This window comes from Microcaecilia unicolor, chromosome 8, assembly GCF_901765095.1.
Source record: "Microcaecilia unicolor chromosome 8, aMicUni1.1, whole genome shotgun sequence".
Taxonomy (NCBI): domain Eukaryota; kingdom Metazoa; phylum Chordata; class Amphibia; order Gymnophiona; family Siphonopidae; genus Microcaecilia; species Microcaecilia unicolor.
This window is the reverse complement of record NC_044038.1, coordinates 90,254,185-90,272,431: the sequence shown is the minus strand read 5'-3', so window position 1 is coordinate 90,272,431 and position 18,247 is coordinate 90,254,185. Positions and strand designations below refer to the sequence as shown.

Genomic DNA, 18,247 nt, shown 5'->3' with positions numbered 1-18,247 from the left:
CTGTAAATGCCTAGCTGCAAACTATGTTCTATTGAAGATATGTGCATGGTTACAGAAAAGCGCATAGCTGGATTTTCAGTATTCACACGCATTTGTGCACGTATGTGAGTCTTCTAGTCATGTGTGCACGTATTTGATGTGTAAATGTCCGTGCCTTCTTTATAGAATTACCCGTCAGTTGTGCGTCTTCATCTTGCAGGAGCCAGAGAGGCCTCAGATCCTCAGCTAACCCGTTTCGTGGCTCACTTGCTTCCTCTTATGGTCTTATTGCTAGGTTTCGTTTTGTGTGTGTGTGTGTGTGTCAGTACACTTCATTGTACAACGGGGGGTAATTTTTATAAATTTTGTTCCATGTGTAAAGTCTGTCACACCTGAAAAACGGCTTTAATAAAATCACACAGCCACATACGTATATACAAAGCAGGTGTCTGGAAAAAGTGTGCCTCCTTTTACATAACCTGCAGGTTGACATTTCTGAGGGAAGTAGTCTGAGTGATGCCAGGCTGGACTTGCAATGTGTGTGCATATTTTATAACATATATGGGTACAGTACACATGTCACCTTTTTGAAAGGAGCTGTAAATTTGTGTGTACATTTGCACACCGTAGACATTTTTTTTGATTTCTCACATAGATGTCATGTTATAAAATTATACCCATAATGTGCAAAAAGTGGGAGTACGACCAAGGAAACCAGACACTGGAAGACGTTCTTAAAAAAACTTTATTAGATATTTGAAGACTCGACACGTCGTGTTTCGGCCGTCAAGCCTGCATCGGGAGTCTGCTGTGTAGAGTGCTGCAGAGTGATGACGGTGAAAATGCTCTGGAAATCTTACAGCAGTCTCTTACACGGAGAGTTGCTATAGAATGATAAGGTTAATTCTTCAAAAAATGGCGTGGTAGTCTTGAAAAAGACTGTTCTGAAAAAATTCGTCATGAGCGCTGCTCGCACTTGCTAGTCAGTCTGGGTCCCTTCTGGCAGCTTCTGGAGCAAGCAGGGCTGGAGAAGCATCCTCGTTAAGGGAACCTGAGGTTGGAAAAATTGAGCAAGAAGCAAGAGGTCGACCTCTTGCTTCTTGCTCAATTTTTCCAACCTCAGGTTCCCTTAACGAGGATGCTTCTCCAGCCCTGCTTGCTCCAGAAGCTGCCAGAAGGGACCCAGACTGACTAGCAAGTGCGAGCAGCGCTCATGACGAATTTTTTCAGAACAGTCTTTTTCAAGACTACCACGCCATTTTTTGAAGAATTAACCTTATCATTCTATAGCAACTCTCCGTGTAAGAGACTGCTGTAAGATTTCCAGAGCATTTTCACCGTCATCACTCTGCAGCACTCTGCACAGCAGACTCCCGATGCAGGCTTGACGGCCGAAACACGACGTGTCGAGTCTTCAAATATCTAATAAAGTTTTTTTAAGAACGTCTTCCAGTGTCTGGTTTCCTTGGTCGTACTCCCACTTTTTGCACATTGTTGTTTTTACCGTGGGGTGTTTGAGTTTTCCACCTCCTGGTGGATCTTCCCTCATAAAATTATACCCTCCTTCCCCTCCCAACCCCCTAAAAAATATCTTTACCTTCCTGGGAAATAAAAGGCTATACACACACTCCCTATTAAGCCACACTCTTAATTTTTTCCAGTTCTTTATCTGAGTTTTCTATTCAGGTGTGTGTGTACTATTAGCAGTAATTCTGCAACAGGACGTCTAGAATTAGGCATCCAGAAGGCACCTAGTAGGATCCTATTTTATAAGGGTACGTGGCACATACTTTCCTGTATAGAATACTAGCATATAAAAGACAAAGAGGGATCAAGAATACACCAACCAACGCAAACCAAAAAAAGCACACAAGGGCCTTCAAGACTGGGACAATCATAAGTTGTTTATTCAAAAATGACCTGACACGGGCCGTGTTTCGGCGAGAGTCCGCCTGTGTCAGGGTTCTATAAAATTAACATACAGAATAAAAGTCAATATTCTTATAAGTAATCTGATCAAACAATAATAAAATCACATATATATCATTAAGACAATCCATACTTGGTGAACCACCTAAAAACATCACATAACTTATATAAAAATATAAATAAATCATAAAAACATATCAATATCAAAGCACATATCATGATATGACCAAGAACTAAACTTAAAAATCATAAATACTGTTCTCCATTAAAGATATTTGAAACATACATATTTAAATCATAGAGCTGGTGTAAGTGCGAGCACCTAAGTATGGCAGCCACCGTCATAATTTACAATATTGTGTACGTTACACATATAAATGGGAGCTGTGCCCCTGTGTATGCCCTCCTTGCAAATACGCACTATGGGGCCGTTTACTCAAGGGTTGATACGTGGCAAAAGGCTTTCTATGCTCCAATCTGGAACTACCGCCGGGCTTCTACAGGAGCCCGGTGATGGTTCCCACCCCCAGTGTTCGCCATTTCTGCTGCTATTTTCCATTTTCATTGTGCAAGAGCTTACCCGATGGTAATGTGCTGCCTGGTTACCACCGGGTTAGCATGGGAGCCTTTACTGCCACCTCAATGGATGGCGGTAAATGCTCCCCCCCCCCCCCCCCCGGAAATGGCTGTGTGGCAAGTGGTTCACTTACCGCATGGCCATTTCTTTTTGTGAAAAAAGACAGCCTTTTACCAGCTAAGGTAAAAGGGAGCCTCAGCGTGCATCAAAAACACAAACTGGTGCTAGCACAGCCCCCTTTTGCCACAGCTTAGTAAAAGGTCCCCTGTATCAAGTATCAATTTATTTTTGATACACCGCAAAATCATATTAAAATACATCTACGTGGTTTACAAATCCAAAATAGGAAAAGAATTAAATTGCAATGCGATGAAAACATTTAAAGGTAAGCAGAAGGGGAAAGAACATATGATAATTATAGTAGTGGTAGTAGTAGCTAAAGCGAGATGTTACAAAAAGAAGGGAGGGCTGTACTTTGTGGGAAGGCCTGTTAGAACAACAAAGATTTCAGAACACTTTTAGGACGAAGGGCCAATACTTGTGGGAAGGCCTATTTGAAAAGGTAAGTTTTCAAGATACTTTTAAATCCCAGGTAGGAAAGTTCAGCCCTAAGAAAATCAGAAATGAGTTCTAAAGGGACAGGGCAACAACGGTGAGAAAGGAGCAATGAATGGTGTCACACGCCAAGGCACTGTGAGGAGATGCTGAGCAGAGGATTGAAGGGTGCGAGAAGGAACATATGGGATAAAAAGACTAAAGAGGAAACATGGTATTCCACTCTGTATAACCTGATGTGTAATGATTAGGCATTTATAAGCAATGTTTAATACAAGAGGACACAGGCAGCCAGTGTTCAGAGATAAGTAGAGGGGTGATATGATCAAATTGTTTTTTTCCGAAGCTATAGTTGTATGGCATGTATTTGCAGAATAGGGCTGAGGCAGCAAGCTGGCATTGACATATAAATGCACACATACATGTGTAAATATTCTAAACATTAAAAAATATACTCTCCCACATATGAAAACAACATATAGACAAGTATAAATAAGAATTCTATGCTACAAACATCCGAAATAAGTAGAGAAGGAAAAAGCCTCAGCACCACACCCCCGCTGTTCATTCAAAGCGATAGAGATTTAAAGATAAATACCTCATCAGCACAAAAAACCTTCTCTCATACAGGGGTCCTTTTACTAAAGGTTTAGCATGTGGCAACAGGCTTATTGCGCGCCAATCCAGAACTACTGCTGGGCTACCACAGGAGCCTAACGGTAGTTCCCACCCCCAGCATTTTTTTGTTTTCATATGTGGAAGAGTATATTTTTGGGTTGACTAAGTTCTCTTCCCTTCTCTAATTTGATATGTGACTTGTTCAATATTCTAAACATTCACCTGTGTAACTTGCACGTAAATGTTAGTGCTGCCCCTAATGATTCATTTGCATCATATTAAATTGTTGCATGTATCAGTGTGACACATTCTTGGTGCTCTAGTGATGGTCTACTTTTTAGTTGCCTGTTTATTTTCACGTTTATTATTAAAATTTGATGTACCACATTTTCTGAACTTGCAGGTCAATGCGGCTTACATAATTGAAATTCAAAAGAGGGAAGCAATCATACCAACCTTAAGATACAAGAGGTGGGGAAAAAATATGGACAGGAAGGGGATTGTCCAGGAAAACCATATGTACGTGACAACAGCTCAGAGCAAATGTCTAAAGTTAGACTCAAAGGCCCCTGTTTACTAAGCTGGGCTGGTGTTTTTAACGTGCACTAAAATTATCATGCACTAAACACTATGGGCACCTTAGCATTTAGCACGTGCTAATCATTAGCACACGCTAAAAACGCTAACGTGCCCTTAGTGCTGCTTAGTACACTGGACCCCCAAAAAGTTGCACTCAGGCTTTATATGTACAATAATTAGGATTTTTAGCTCCTTTTCAAAACATTGCTCAAAGAAGCTTACAGCATTAGTGGAATTCAAGTGCAATAAATCCCTGCTCTAAAGAGCTTATGATCCAAATGTACACCTGAGGCAACAGGAGATAAAGGGACTTGCCTAAGGTCACACAGAGGGGCATAATTGAACAGAAACGCCTATCTCCATGGGCGTTTATCTCCGAGAGCGGGTCCGTGAAGGGGCGGGCTGAACCGAATTTTCGAAAAAATGGACGTTTTTGAGCTGGGCATTTGTTTTTTTTTAGCGATAATGGAAACTAAAAATGCCCAGCTCCAAAACGTCCTAATCTGAGCCATTTGGTCGTGGGAGGGGCCAGGATTCGTAGTACACTGGCCCCCCTGATATGCCAGGACACCAACTGGGCACCCTAGGTCAGTGCGGTGGACTTCAGAAAAAGCTCCCACATGCATAGCTCCCTTACCACGGGTGCTGAGCTCCCAACCTCCCTCCCCCAAAACCCACTGCCCACAAATGTACAACACTACCATAGCTCTTAGGGGTGAAGGGGGCACCTACATGTGGGTACAGTGGGTTTTGGAGGCCTCCCATTTACCAGCACAAGTGTTACAGGTGGGGGGGATGGGCCTGGGTCCACCTGGCTGAAGTGCACTGCGGTACCCACTAATAGTGCTCCAGGGACCTACATACACGCAGGCTTCTAGGACTGGTTGCTGCTATGTAACATTGGCACACCAGTTGACACCTGAAGACTAATCTCTCCGAAAACGTCCTTTATTGGAATAACCGAGCTTACTCACAGTTAACTGCAGATCAGAGGTTGTGCCCCACTGGCAACGAGTCTCCCTGGTACTGAGATTAGCAGTAGGTCAGAGCTGGCAGAATGCTGTACAATGCCCTCTTTCAGCCACATTCAAGGTAATAACTAAGTTCTGTAATGTGGCTAACACAGGAAAGGGAACTAAAACTGGCTTACAAAAATGGCCACTACCGCATGGACTACAACAGGAAACACAACAGGGCACACTCTGACCCAGTAGGCAGGGGGAAAAGCACCATGGGAGAAGAGCCTACCAACTACCAACATCGTGAGACTGTAACACAAGCTAATGAAATCACGGAGCCCAATACCCTATACCCACCACAATGCAATGCTGATGTGACCCTGAACTACACCCTTGAGCCACATCTGACCCAGGGAAAGGCTGTGACAGGATCGAACACATTCTGTTGTCATGGAGGTGGGTACGGCATTTGAGGCTGGCATAGAGGCTGGAAAAAAAGTTTGTAAAGTGGGGTATTTTGTGGTGGGAGGGGGTTAGTGACCACTGGGGGAGTCCGGGGCGGTCATCCCCGATTCCCTCCAGTGGTCATCTGGGAAGTTGGAGCACTTTTTTGGGACTTGTTCGTGAAAAAAAAGGGTCCAAAAAAAGTGACCCAAAATCGCGGTCAAAACACTTTTTTTTTTCGATTATCAGCTAAAGACGCCCATCTCTCCTCGGCTGGTAACCACACCCCAGTTCCGCCTCCGACAAGCCCCCGTCAACTTTATTTGTTTCCGCAACGGAGTGCAGTTGGAAACGCCCAAAATTGGCTTTCGATTATACCGATTTGGGCGCCTTTGCGAGACAAATGTCTATCTCCCGATTTAGGTCGCACTATAGGCGTTTTTCTCTTTCGAAAATAAGCTGGACAGTGTGTCAGGAGGAGAGGTTGGATTTGAACTCTGGATCTCAGCTCATTGTTCTGGCCATTACTCCACTCCTCTCATCAGTGTGATGCCTACATGGGAGGGGGAAGGAAGAGACCGCTGATGAGAGCTCAGCAGTGTTCCCTCATTTACGCAGTTACCACAAACCTGAAATGCTTATTTCTCCTCCAAAAATGGCAGAAAAATCAGACTGAGAAAGGGGAATCTTCTTGACCTTGTTTTGACTGCTATCTAAATTATCAAGGAATGCCTCTCACTCATTTGCTTTTTCTTTTAGGTCTTAATAAAGTTGTCCTTCCTCAGTTAACACCATCTTTAAGCCACTTGCCTAGTGCTGTCTAATCGATGCTTCCCTGTTTGAACTTAAAGCCACTCACTTGTGTCTCTGAGTGCGATCTGTCTGTCCTGAATAGGCTGTAAGCTCTGAGGGACAGGGACTGCCCATTATAATTCATTTTATAAAGCTTTTCCCATACGTAAAACCTTTTTTACATGCTGAAAAGGGTTCTTATAGACTTGCATAACCACACATGTGCATACATACATGCTTCCTTTTGCAAACTTTGTGCATCTTCTTTCCCAGGGGTGCAGTTTGGATGAACCAGAGGCTGTGTTGTGATGTTCAATCATATTTTATAACATATGTGCACACGTGTGCAGTCCATTCACACATCTGCATCTTCCTCGGAGCAGCTATAAACGTGTGTTGGCATGTGCAGCTTTTGGGGCTAGTTCTTAGTCCAATTTTTAAAAGCTTATAGGCGCCTCTGTTGCTTTTCTTAAATTTATTGTTATTTTTATTTAAAATATTTATATACCACACAATCTTAATGTTCTCGGCAGCACATAAACATTCATAATAAAGTAAATAATTAAAACATATGTGACACAAAGGGCCAGATTCAATATAGGCACTTAAAAAATCCGCTTAGAAAACATTTCCACTTAAGTGTATTCTATAAGCAGCGCCTAGATTTAGTTGTGGTATATAGAGTACACATAGTTGATATCCTAGTGCCTAAAAGTATGTGCATCCGTTTACACCAACGAAAATGTAGCGTAAATCCTGGCACGTAGATTTAGGCACAGAGGGCCACATTTGATAACAATATGTGTAAATTTTGGAATGCCCACAAAACGCCTATTTCCCTGCCCATAGCCATGCCCCCTTTTGCCTGCTTGCATTAAAATTTAGGCACAGTGTGTTACAGAATATGCTTAGGGAGTTGTGTGCGTAAATTCTAATTATTACCAATTAGTTCTCATTATTGCTTGTTAAGTGCTGTTAACAACTCAGATTGGCTTGTTAAGCCAATTAAGTTACCCGTGTTGATATAGAATGCGCTTAGATTTTGGCATGGAACACTAGGCGTGCTATATAGAATCCGGGGGAAAATGTATAAATCTCTTATTCAGTCCCTCAGATTAGCCATTCCAAGATCTGCAGTACTCCTTCGAAAGAGGATCAGAATTTTCTACTTGCCAAAAGCTTGCCAAAATAGTATAGATTTCAATTCTTTTTTAAATAAGTCCACCTTCTTCATTGTTCGCAAATTCGGTGATAAATTATTCCATAGTTTAGGTGCAATTACTTTAAAGATTTTAGAATGATATTCTTCCAGTCTAATTACCTTGAAGGAGGGAATTTCTAATAATCCGGCCTTAATGAAATAAGTGCCATTTTGGTCTTATATGTGCCCTGTTATTAAATTACCCTCTATGGGGTACACGTTGAAAGAGCTTTTATAAAATTACCCCAGGGGTTATGCATGGTGCCAAGAAGGTACACAGGGGCCCTTTTACTAAGCTGCGGTAAATGGGGGCCTGCACTAACATCAGCACTTGTTTTTGACTTGCACTGAGGCCCCCTTTTACCACAGCAGGTAAAAGGCTGTCTTTTTTTTCTCAACAAGAAATTGCTGTCCGGTAAGTGAACCACTTATGATGCAGCCATTTGGGGGGGGGGGGGGGGGAGCACTTACCGCCACCCATAGAGGTGGCAATAAGGGCTCCTGTGCTAACCCGGAGCTGCCCGATTACCGCCAGGTAAGCACCAGTGCTACAAAAATAGAAAAAGTTTTTGTAGCACTGGAAATGGCACACGCTGGGGGTGGGAACTACTGCTTGGCTCCAAAAGTTACATGCCCCACGTGTAGATTTATTCAGGGTTATTGGCAGGGCAGAGTCACAAACTAGGCTCATTATATATAACATACATGTGTATGTACAAACATAGTTTTCAAGCAGGAGGAAATGTCTGCGGTTTCATTCTTGGCATGATTTCGCCACTTTGCCCCTAGAATTTTATAAAGACACATAGGCGTATTTTCAAAACACTTAGACTTACAAAGTTATATTGTAACCTGTAAGTCTAAGTGCTTAGAAAATGAGCCCGAGGCTCCTGTGTGTCTTTCTGAATTAAGTTGTAAATAGACATTTACCTGACCGTCACACATAGGTAGCTTGTTATAATGTTACCTTCCGCAAGTCTCTACAGTGTTCTGCACATCTGGTATGTGCTATACAAATCACAATTATAATAATAATTGTCAAGATCAATAATCTTGCACTGTTCTCATAATGATTGGTCATAACTACAGATCTAACCAGGAGATCTGGCCAGGAGTCAGAGTGAGCATTGGGGACTGTGGGTAGTGGGGAGAGTAAAATAAGGTAAAGGAAGGGGATGAGTGAACCTTGGATGAGGGACTGAGGATGAAGGGGAGTGCAAACAGCACCCTGTGCAGGCACCGGAAAAAAATAACATGTTCTATTGCTCTTGTGGGGTGAATGTCAACTTGAGTGATAGAGTCTTTAGAGCGAACGTTTTCTGGTCTGGCCTTAAGACTGAAGGGTTCCCATATATTTGATATTCTTGCATCCGTTGTTCTGTCCTCTGACAGCCTTGCACTAGTTTATACCCTAAGATGTGTTTAATGCTTTTACTGTTATTCTCACTTCTAAGGATTTTCATTGCTGCAGTTCTCACTGCAAAGATACGTGAGCAATGCATTGTGTGTAATGTAGCTCAAGGGCAATGCACGATGGTACACAAAATCATTCACGTAGACGACCCAATCTACATGCTAAACCTTGTGGACCTGCCTATCAGAAACGCCAAAAGATCAGCCCGCAAATTTCTCAATCTGCATTTTCCCAGCTGTAAAGGACTAAAATACAAGCTGACACATGCCACCACCTTCTCTTACATGAGCACGCAGTTATGGAATGTATTACCCACAGCCCTGAAAACCATTGACGAAATAACTAACTTTCGCAAATCTCTGAAGACACATCTCTTCAACAAAGCCTACAAAGAGAACCCATAACCTTACAAAACTACCTCACCAACCCACCCCGCTATTAAAGTCCACCTTCTATACTATCCCGCCTAACACCTTCTTCCCTCTTCCCGTACTTAATCTTTGTACATTACCAATTGTATCTGATATCCTGTAATGACTATGTCATAACAAAACTCTGTAAGCCACATTGAGCCTGCAAATAGGTGGGAAAATGTGGGATACAAATGCAATAAATAAATGCAGCCATGCTTGCCTGTCTGTATAAGAACTGTTACTATTGGTTTGTGCTGCTGCCTGGACGTCCTCTCTTTCTCAGCCAAGCTTGGCTTTTTTGTCTACCTGCTATCATTTACTAGTCATTCTTACCATCTCTGTCCTGAGAGGTCAGCCAGATATGACCTTTCCTTCCAATCGAGGTCCGTCCTCTAAGACCACTCTTGCCACCTGTTGGCAGGCTCTGTCCCCATTGGTCTTTACCTCTTCCTCCCAGGGCCCGTGTGAGCCATCTTGACCTCCCTGTCTCTCTCTCCATGAGGCATTCTCCATCTTGCTTCAGACAGCAGTTGTCCTGCTTCACTCCTTGGAACGAGCTTGGTTTTTTACCTTGAATATATCTTCCTAATGAGATATTGCACTCGCCAGTCACCCAGCTCTGAGCCACTTCTACCTGTTCAACTATTCTCTCACCTCTGCAATAAAGTTGCCTCTCTTCAGATTTCTACATCCAACCACTGGTACAGCTGTCAGAATTACGGAATCTCTGTGCCCTGGGGCCACACTTCTGAACATCTGACTGTGAGTAAATTATCTATATGTATGCAATAAAGGAAACTTCAGAAAATAAAAGAGACTTCAGGTATGTGCTGGTGTGCCAAGGTTATACTTCAAGATATTGAGACTTTACAGTTAACAAGTCTTAAGAGGCTTGACATCCGTTCTCAAAAATATTCAGAGTTTGCCATCAGACAAAAAAATTGTTAGAACAACAACAACAACAGGCAATGATTCCAATAAATTAGCACTACCCTAATGCAGATGATAATGACAGCACTGATGATAAAGTACTTTTTGCTATACTAAGTCAAGTGTTTCAGAGATTCCTGTGATCAAAACCTGCAGACCCAGTGAGAAAACATCAGTAATACTGCAACCTGGCCTGATTTGAAAGAACTGTTTATCAGGCTGAACAATCCACTTCCTGCTAGTGCAGTTGTTTAACACCTTTTTAGCTGTGCTAGATTAATGACTCGTATGAGTGACAGTAATTTTCAAAAACTTAGTTTTACTAAAATGAAGTGGATTGAATTGTAGAGCAATAAAGTTGTTGGGATAAAAATATTAACAATAGATGCTTTCATTGTAGTTGTGGTATTTTAACTTTTTACTCAAAAATATTATATTAGGCAATAATTTTTAAACTTTTAGTTATGTAAAATTTTTAATGTCTTTTTCATTATTCTTTTACTTTTGCTTAAGTATTAACGTATACATTTATTATTATTTGAGTACTTTGACCTAGTACTTTGAACAACACTGGCAGCACGCAATTCACACCCAACAGAGCCATGCATAGTGTCCACAGAAAGTAGAGAGAGTGTGTATTGGGAAATGGAGTCAGGGAGTCGAAGTTAGGGTCAACATGAGCTGTCACTGGCTCCCTGTTTGTATAGAGAAGAGCACTGTTACAGACAGTTCTTTAACAGAACTATAAATTAGGATAAAATAACGCAAGGGTGATTTTTTTTGTAAGCCTTCTGTTTCTTTATTTACTGTATTTCAGTTGGCAGTAATGTTATTGGACAAAATGGACATTTAGGACTTTAGAAGCTTCTGAGAATTTCACTGGTGGCCCACAATTACAGAAACAAACAGGAGACAGTCTACTGCAGAAGCAGAACAAACAACCAAACAGCAGCAGCAGTCCAAGGAAGGGCAAACACAGCAAGAATTTATCCAAATGTCAACTTTAATGGAAACAGGACCCAACCTGGACAAGTTTCAGAAAAAGCTTTAATCAGGGATCACGTGGGTTTCTATTAGATTGTAAGCTCTTTGAGCAGGGACTGTCTCTCTTTGTTAAATTGTACAGCGCTGCGTAACCCTAGTAGCGCTCTAGAAATGTTAAGTAGTAGTAGTAGTTTCCACAATACATTCACAGTTCAATGCATGTGCTGCAATACCTTTGTTTAACAGAAAAATGAGGTCCAATGTCAAAAGTAAATGAATGCAGCCAACAGCATCTGCATAGAAAAAACTCTGGCCCAATTTCAAAAGTCAGTAACCAGTGGAATTGGACCAGAGCTTTGTCTATGCAGATGCTGTTGGCTGCATTCTTTTACTTTTGACATTGGACCTCATTTTTTATCACAGTATTGAAGTACCAGTATGTTTTATTTATTATCTAAATATTAAAATGATATATGTTTTAATAGTAACTAATTTGTGATATAAATATGACATAATTTTGTATGATTTGTAATAGATATTTTTTATTTTATGTGTGTCTTTCAGTGTAAAGTAAATCCCCTGACGCAGCCTCTTGGGAGGCAAAGCGTGGTCACGTTGGGCTATTTTAAATAAAGTTTTATGGTTTCTGACCATTGACTGAGATCCATTCTGTTCTTTGATTGCTGTGATCTACGGACCTCTATTGCCTCTCCTTTGCTGGATTGAACATTATCAGGGCTGCCAAGGGGGGGGGGGGGGGGGGCAAAATTTCCTGGGTCCAGGCCTCCAAGGGTCCGGGAACCAGGTCTCTCTCTCTCTCTCCTGCTCCTGAGAGGACCTGGGTGATTGCGCCCCAACAGGAGCAGGAGAGAGAAAACTCCGGTGCCAGGCCCTCCTTGCGTCACCTGCCAAGTGGCTGCTGGGCTCTCAGGCAGCGCATGTTCGGTTTTGAAACGAAGCATGCACGACGTGAGAGAAAAGCAGCTGCAGGGGCAGGCAATGCGGCTGAGGAAAGAGCAGCGCCAGAAGAAGGGTCTCGGGATCTGAGATATTTACAGTTCTGGTGGGCAGAGGGGCGGCAGTGGCGGTGATCCTAGGAGGGGAAGCAGCGGCAGCGATCCTGGGGGGTGGCGGTAGTCCTGCCCTGGGCCCAGTGGTGGCGGCCTTGCCCCAGGCCTGGCTCAGTCTCTCGGTGGCCCTGAACATTAGTACGAAGCCATTAATACAAAAATTAGAAAATCAGACATTTTACTGCTGCACAAAAAATGGCCTTAGCGCACAGGAAAGACCCATGTTAAGGGCATTCCATGGTCACTTTTTAGCACAGCTTTGTAAAAGGATCATTATCATCTATCTATATAAAATGGGCCTGATATTTTAAAAAAGCTGAGTTTCTAAATTTAGGCTCCTAAGCTGGGCTCCTATATTTGAGTTCTATTTTAAGCCAAACTTAGAAGCCTAATTTCCAGTTGAAAATTCAGTAGGTAATGCTTATAAATTTAAGCCTGTCATTCATTTGCCTAGATTTATGAGACTAATGTATGAGGCTACTGCTGAAAACCAGTGTTAAGCTTCTAATTTCTTTTCCCAGCTCTAAATCAGCCCATTGCTACCCATCTAAATGTAAGAGTTTAGTGAAATTTTAGGGATAGCTTTAGGCACACAGCACTAGTAAATTTTCAAAGAGGCCAGTATAGAAGCAGACATTTCAAAGTTAGGAGTAGAAATTCTTTGAATATGGGCCTGCTAAATATTTACCTGCTAAATGAGCTATTTGGAACCTGTCCATCCTCCTAATGGTTCTTTGAGTTTGTGCAGCTGTCAGGATGTATTGTTTTGTTTTGTCTGCAGCTGCTGTTTGTTGCCGTCCAGAAACTGCCGCCCTAACAGACCACCTAAACCTACTTCATGTATGAGGCGGTTCTGGTTGCATTGTCTGTTCTTGTACTGTGCACGATTTAGCTACGTGTGTTGAATTAGGCATTGCAGAGGTTGTTCTGTAACACACAGGAGTGTGATCGTATCTCCTGTGGCCTAGGATTTAATGTTGTATTATAACTTTTTCTAAAAAAAATATTTTTATTGAAGATCAGAGCCACAACCAGGAACAGGTGGTCAACAAACAGCAAAACAACATAATCATTTTCCATTTTACAATCAGAAAAGAACGGTCTTATCGTCCAAATCCAACAGACCCAGTCTCTCAGCAGGTATAACTCAATCATTCTTTTTTATTTTCCACAAGGCCTACTGGACACTGACCAAACTAGCCAAAATAACTACATCGTCACTTTCCTCCTTATGTTGGTCTTGCTGTGCATCAAATGGATCCTAAAAGCATCTTTTATTTGAATGCACATTTGTTCATGAATATTAGTATCAGGTCTGGGAAAAGATGAACATCATCTTCTCCATCTCTCCTCCTCATCACCTCTCATATCTCTCTATATAAAACACACCTCCAACATTCTAATGAAGCCTCACTTTCCCAACGTTCTAAAGTGAGGCGGCAGAGACCACTTTTTGAACATCAGTGTTTGCCCCGCCCACGCGCTGCTGATTGGCTGTGCCAGGTGATGCACACAAAGTATGGTTCCACCTCCCAAACACTCACATGGACTTAGAAACCACCAAGCCTTTGAATGGGACCGGTGCTGCAGAGGAGCAGGAGTGGGGCAGCGAAGAAAATGCAGCGGCGTTCAGGAAAAAAAAAAACAAACACACACGAGTCCCGCCCCTTCCTGAGGAGGGGGTAGCTACCAGCACGGGGACCAACCGCGAGGAAAGCGCGGACGAAGAACGCCACTAAACAACCACTACATCGCGGACCTTACTCTGCAAGCTGTTCATGCGGTGAGTCTCCAAGCCGGCGTTCAGTGCCTACAACAGAGACTTCCAAACACATGCGCCCTCAGCCCCGCCCCCCCTACAGAACGCCACCCACATTCCACACTAAAACCAAACCAACCCCCCCCCCCCAAAAAAAACCACTCAAACGGAAACCTCCGGCGCCCAACCCCCCCCTTAAAAAAAACGGATAATAGTCCACCTGAGTGCCCAGCTGAAATCAGTGCCTACAAGGAGACCTCCAGACACATGCGCCCTCAGCCCCATCCCCCCCTACAGAACACCACCCACATTCCACACTCGAAAAAAAACCCATATCTACTCCTACTGCCTGCCTGCAACGGATCCCTCTGGTTTCAACAAAAATACAAGTGCCTACAAATACCACATCAGAGTGCCCTGCTGAATTAAGATTACTGTATCACACTCACACGCAGAGAATCACCCCCTACCAGCCACAAAAAAACCCCACATCTAATATGGACAATCAGCATCACTCACTAACACACATACATACAACCAAACTGCCCACCACCCAAAATGCCACACACTGCCATGGACAGACAACATCTTGCTTTCACACTCATACACACACACTCCCTCCCCCAACCCCCTTAATACAAAAACTGAAACAGTAAAAACCTACATCTCTCTCTTACAAACACCCACAGAATCCCATAATCCCCCCCCAAAAAAACACAAACACTCATACAGAACAACCTTACCCCACAAACACCCCCCTACAAACACCCCCCACAAAATGGCACACACACCCACAGACACCCACAACCCCCCTCAAAACCACAAACACTCATACAGAACAACGCTACCCCACCCCCCAACACCCCCCCCCCCCCAAAAAAAATAGCATACACCCATAGACCCCCACAACCCCCCTCAAAACCACAAACACTCATACAGACTTTACAACTTTAAAAAAAAACTCTTTTCCTTTAAAAAAATATATATCCCTTAATATCAAACAGAAAAAGAAACACAAAAAAAAAAAAAACACATGCTAGCGCCCGTTTCATTTGTTTTGGAAACGGGCCTTTTTTACTAGTGACTTAATAATTCTCAGATCGTCCACTCCTAATCTCCTGATTAAAGATCAATATCACAGGCTCTTTGATATCATGATGGCTCTGGCCGCCCATAATATTGTCCTCCATTAGAAAAACAGTTCACAACTTATCATTCATGAATGGTGGAGCCACCTATGTATCATCAAAAAGTATGAAGAAACAGCTGCTTATAAATCCCATCAACTCTCTAGCTTCAAAAAAACATGGACACCACTTGAAGAATACAGATCAGCCTTAACTTAATGAACTATCTTCTCTTATAAATGCATCTGCTTTGTAACATTTATTTTTATGTAATGTAATACTGTGCATAACTTTTGGTTTACTTTCATATGATGCTGTTGATTTCTATTTGAAAAAATCAATAAACATGATTTGGGAAAAAAACCCAGTCTTAACACAGTATTCGCACTGTCCCCATCGTTGTACTCTACTGTCCCCCTCCTTACTTTGATAATATGATCTACTGTGTGGTCTTATATCATGTTACACCTTGTTGAACTGGGTTTATAACTGATGTAATGAGTGGTCTTCCATTGTATGGGGTGTAGGTAATTAACTGTATATATCTGTTTGGCGCATCATCAGATGATACAATGGAAAGAAAGCTGAATGTTTTTTATTTTTTAAAGTTACTCCTTAGCCACCATAAAACTAACTTTCTAGAGACCTCACAAATATTCCCTCATTTCTACTCTAAGACAGATCTCAAATTTTGTACCAATTTTCTCAAAACATCATTTGATTTCTTTTCTGATTTTGCTATTTTTTTCTTTTCCAATTGCAATTTTCTTTAAATCACCAATATATTTAAAATAACTGCTTCATATTTACTTACACTTTGGGCACACATTGTGAGAAGAGCCTTCGAGATGTAGGTCCGTCGTTTAAATTAGAGAAACTGCAGACATTGCAGTTGCAAATTTTTGTTCATGTTTCAAAAGAAGTAAAACCAGCAGCATGTTTTACAACATAATCATATACTGTATAATTTAGGAAGCATTAGATGGTCACTAGCAATAAATGAGTGCGTTATAACAATATATATAAATTTTAAAAATGACATGTTTTAAAATTGATAAAGTTCATGGCAAAAGCAGTTCAGATGACAGAATTCCTGCTGTAAGTACGGTAAAATGTTAAAGAACGAAAGATTCTGAAAGAAGGGTTAAGAAATGTGTAAGTTTGTTGATGCACATTTGTAGACTATAGTTCTGCAGATTTTAACATTGTTCTTATTTGAGTTTGAGGTTTTCAAATGTTAAGACTTTTACAAAGATTTATCTAGAGATCTGTTCACTTTGTGTGCAGTAAAATGCAAGGTTCCACTTTGTAGAAGTTAGGTTTTAAAGTTGGAGCAGTTAAATCTTTGCCTGAATTTTGCAACTCTTTAAAAAAGTGCCTTGAAATGAGTCCTCAAAAGTACCTGGGACTATGGAAAAGATAAGAGAAGGAAGAGAAAAGATGTTTTTTTTTTAAGGGATAAAAAAAAAAACTTCTGACTGAAAGAAAGAAAAAGCTGAAAGGAAACAGAATAAGAGAGCAGAAAGAGTGGAAGAAAAGATTACAGTTTTTGGTGAAGGATTTCCTAAGATTTATTTATATAGGGTGGAAAACTCTCCAGAATTTGTTCCCAGAAAGTTCTTTACCTTTGGAATAAAGACAATGCTTCCACCTCTTCCACAGAAAGAATTGGACTTTAGGATCTTAGGGAGAAAGAAGAAAGCAGGACGAGCAGTCCATCATTATATTCACCAGACTAAGGGAGGACCATGGAGAGGAGAAGGAGTAAACTAAAAGAAATTGTAACCCCGTGAACAAGGAAGAAGAAAGAAATGTCTTCTCCCTCACCCCAGCATATAAGAAAAAAAGTCAACCAGCAAAGTGAACAAGACTATGGACTGACCTGTTGCGATAAAACTCAGGGTACCCCCATGATTATGGAAGTTCTTCATCATGTCCAGTTGTGAAATCCTTTTACAGAGAACCCATAAAATCCACCAGCACCCTGCAGTGCCCATGGCACCCAAGGGTGCAGCGCAGAGCTCTGGCTTATCCTGCCCCGAGCAGAAAGCTGCTGAAAAAGCTGGAAGCTCCACATGCCCTCTCCCTGTGTCTTTTTGGACACTATTAAAGTTCTTTATCTGAGAGCCCCTGTGGTTGGTTTCATGTGTTATTTAAGCACAGACTTGAACAACCACGAACGGGAAGGAAGAGGAAATTTTGTACGAGAAGGAAAGAGCGGGGGCCTAGTATTACCGCCCCATCTCTGGCTGCTGGGTGTGAGAAGAAGCAGTGGAAGGAGGAGGAGGAAGAGGTGAGTAGAGCTGTCCAGGGACACCCAGCAGGGAGGCAGAGGGTGGCAGTCAAGGGAGACCAGGCTTACCTTGATGGTGCAATCCATATCACCTTACTAAGCCTTCAGGTGTCTTCACAGATTCCTTAAAGATGCCATGCCAACCCCATAGACTACTACAGTGTATAACTGCAATTAAGTTTTGCACATCAGTGCCGGATGCAGACTTGTGTTTTTTTTTCTCTCTCTCACTCTAAATTTGGGAAGTGAAGTCACAAAAACCACTGAAGCTGGTTTCCTATGGGTGTAACCGAGTTGCAGCTTTGAAGCTCAAGCCTTTTTTTTTTGTCTAATTTCTTTGTCCTTCTGCATCTCTAAATTATGTCAGCTTGTGGGGACTTAAAGAGAGGTAAATATAAAATGTTAGAGGTGCTGCTAAAGGACAGGAGGGCTAGGTAATTAGCTCAATAGTGGTTTAAAGATGGCCCATACTGCACAGCTATGTGCTTGGCAGTGAAAAGAGACTAGGATGATAGATGGCTTTGGCACTGGGAAAAGGTTAGGAAGGGAGCAGGATTGTGGTTGAGGGGGGGGAGGCATGTGGTAAGCATCAGGGAGAGATTGTGGCCAAGGTGAATGACTGGA

At 42.1% G+C, this 18,247-nt stretch overlaps 1 protein-coding gene across 3 annotated transcripts in view; it reads right to left on the bottom strand.

Moving 5' to 3' along the window:
* ETV2 (ETS variant transcription factor 2) overlaps positions 1-17,796 on the bottom strand; it is a 196,759-nt gene extending 178,963 nt beyond the window's left edge. For 2 of the 3 annotated variants that reach the window (XM_030211833.1, XM_030211834.1), the window contains exon 1: positions 17,693-17,796. In XM_030211833.1, the coding sequence (XP_030067693.1) occupies positions 17,693-17,710 (18 nt within the window). In that variant the 5' untranslated portion in view covers positions 17,711-17,796. Of the gene's footprint in view, positions 1-17,212; positions 17,400-17,692 lie in introns of those variants that run through there. The other variant, XM_030211835.1, reaches the window with a different exon arrangement.
* Between the last annotated feature and the right edge of the window lie 451 nt (positions 17,797-18,247).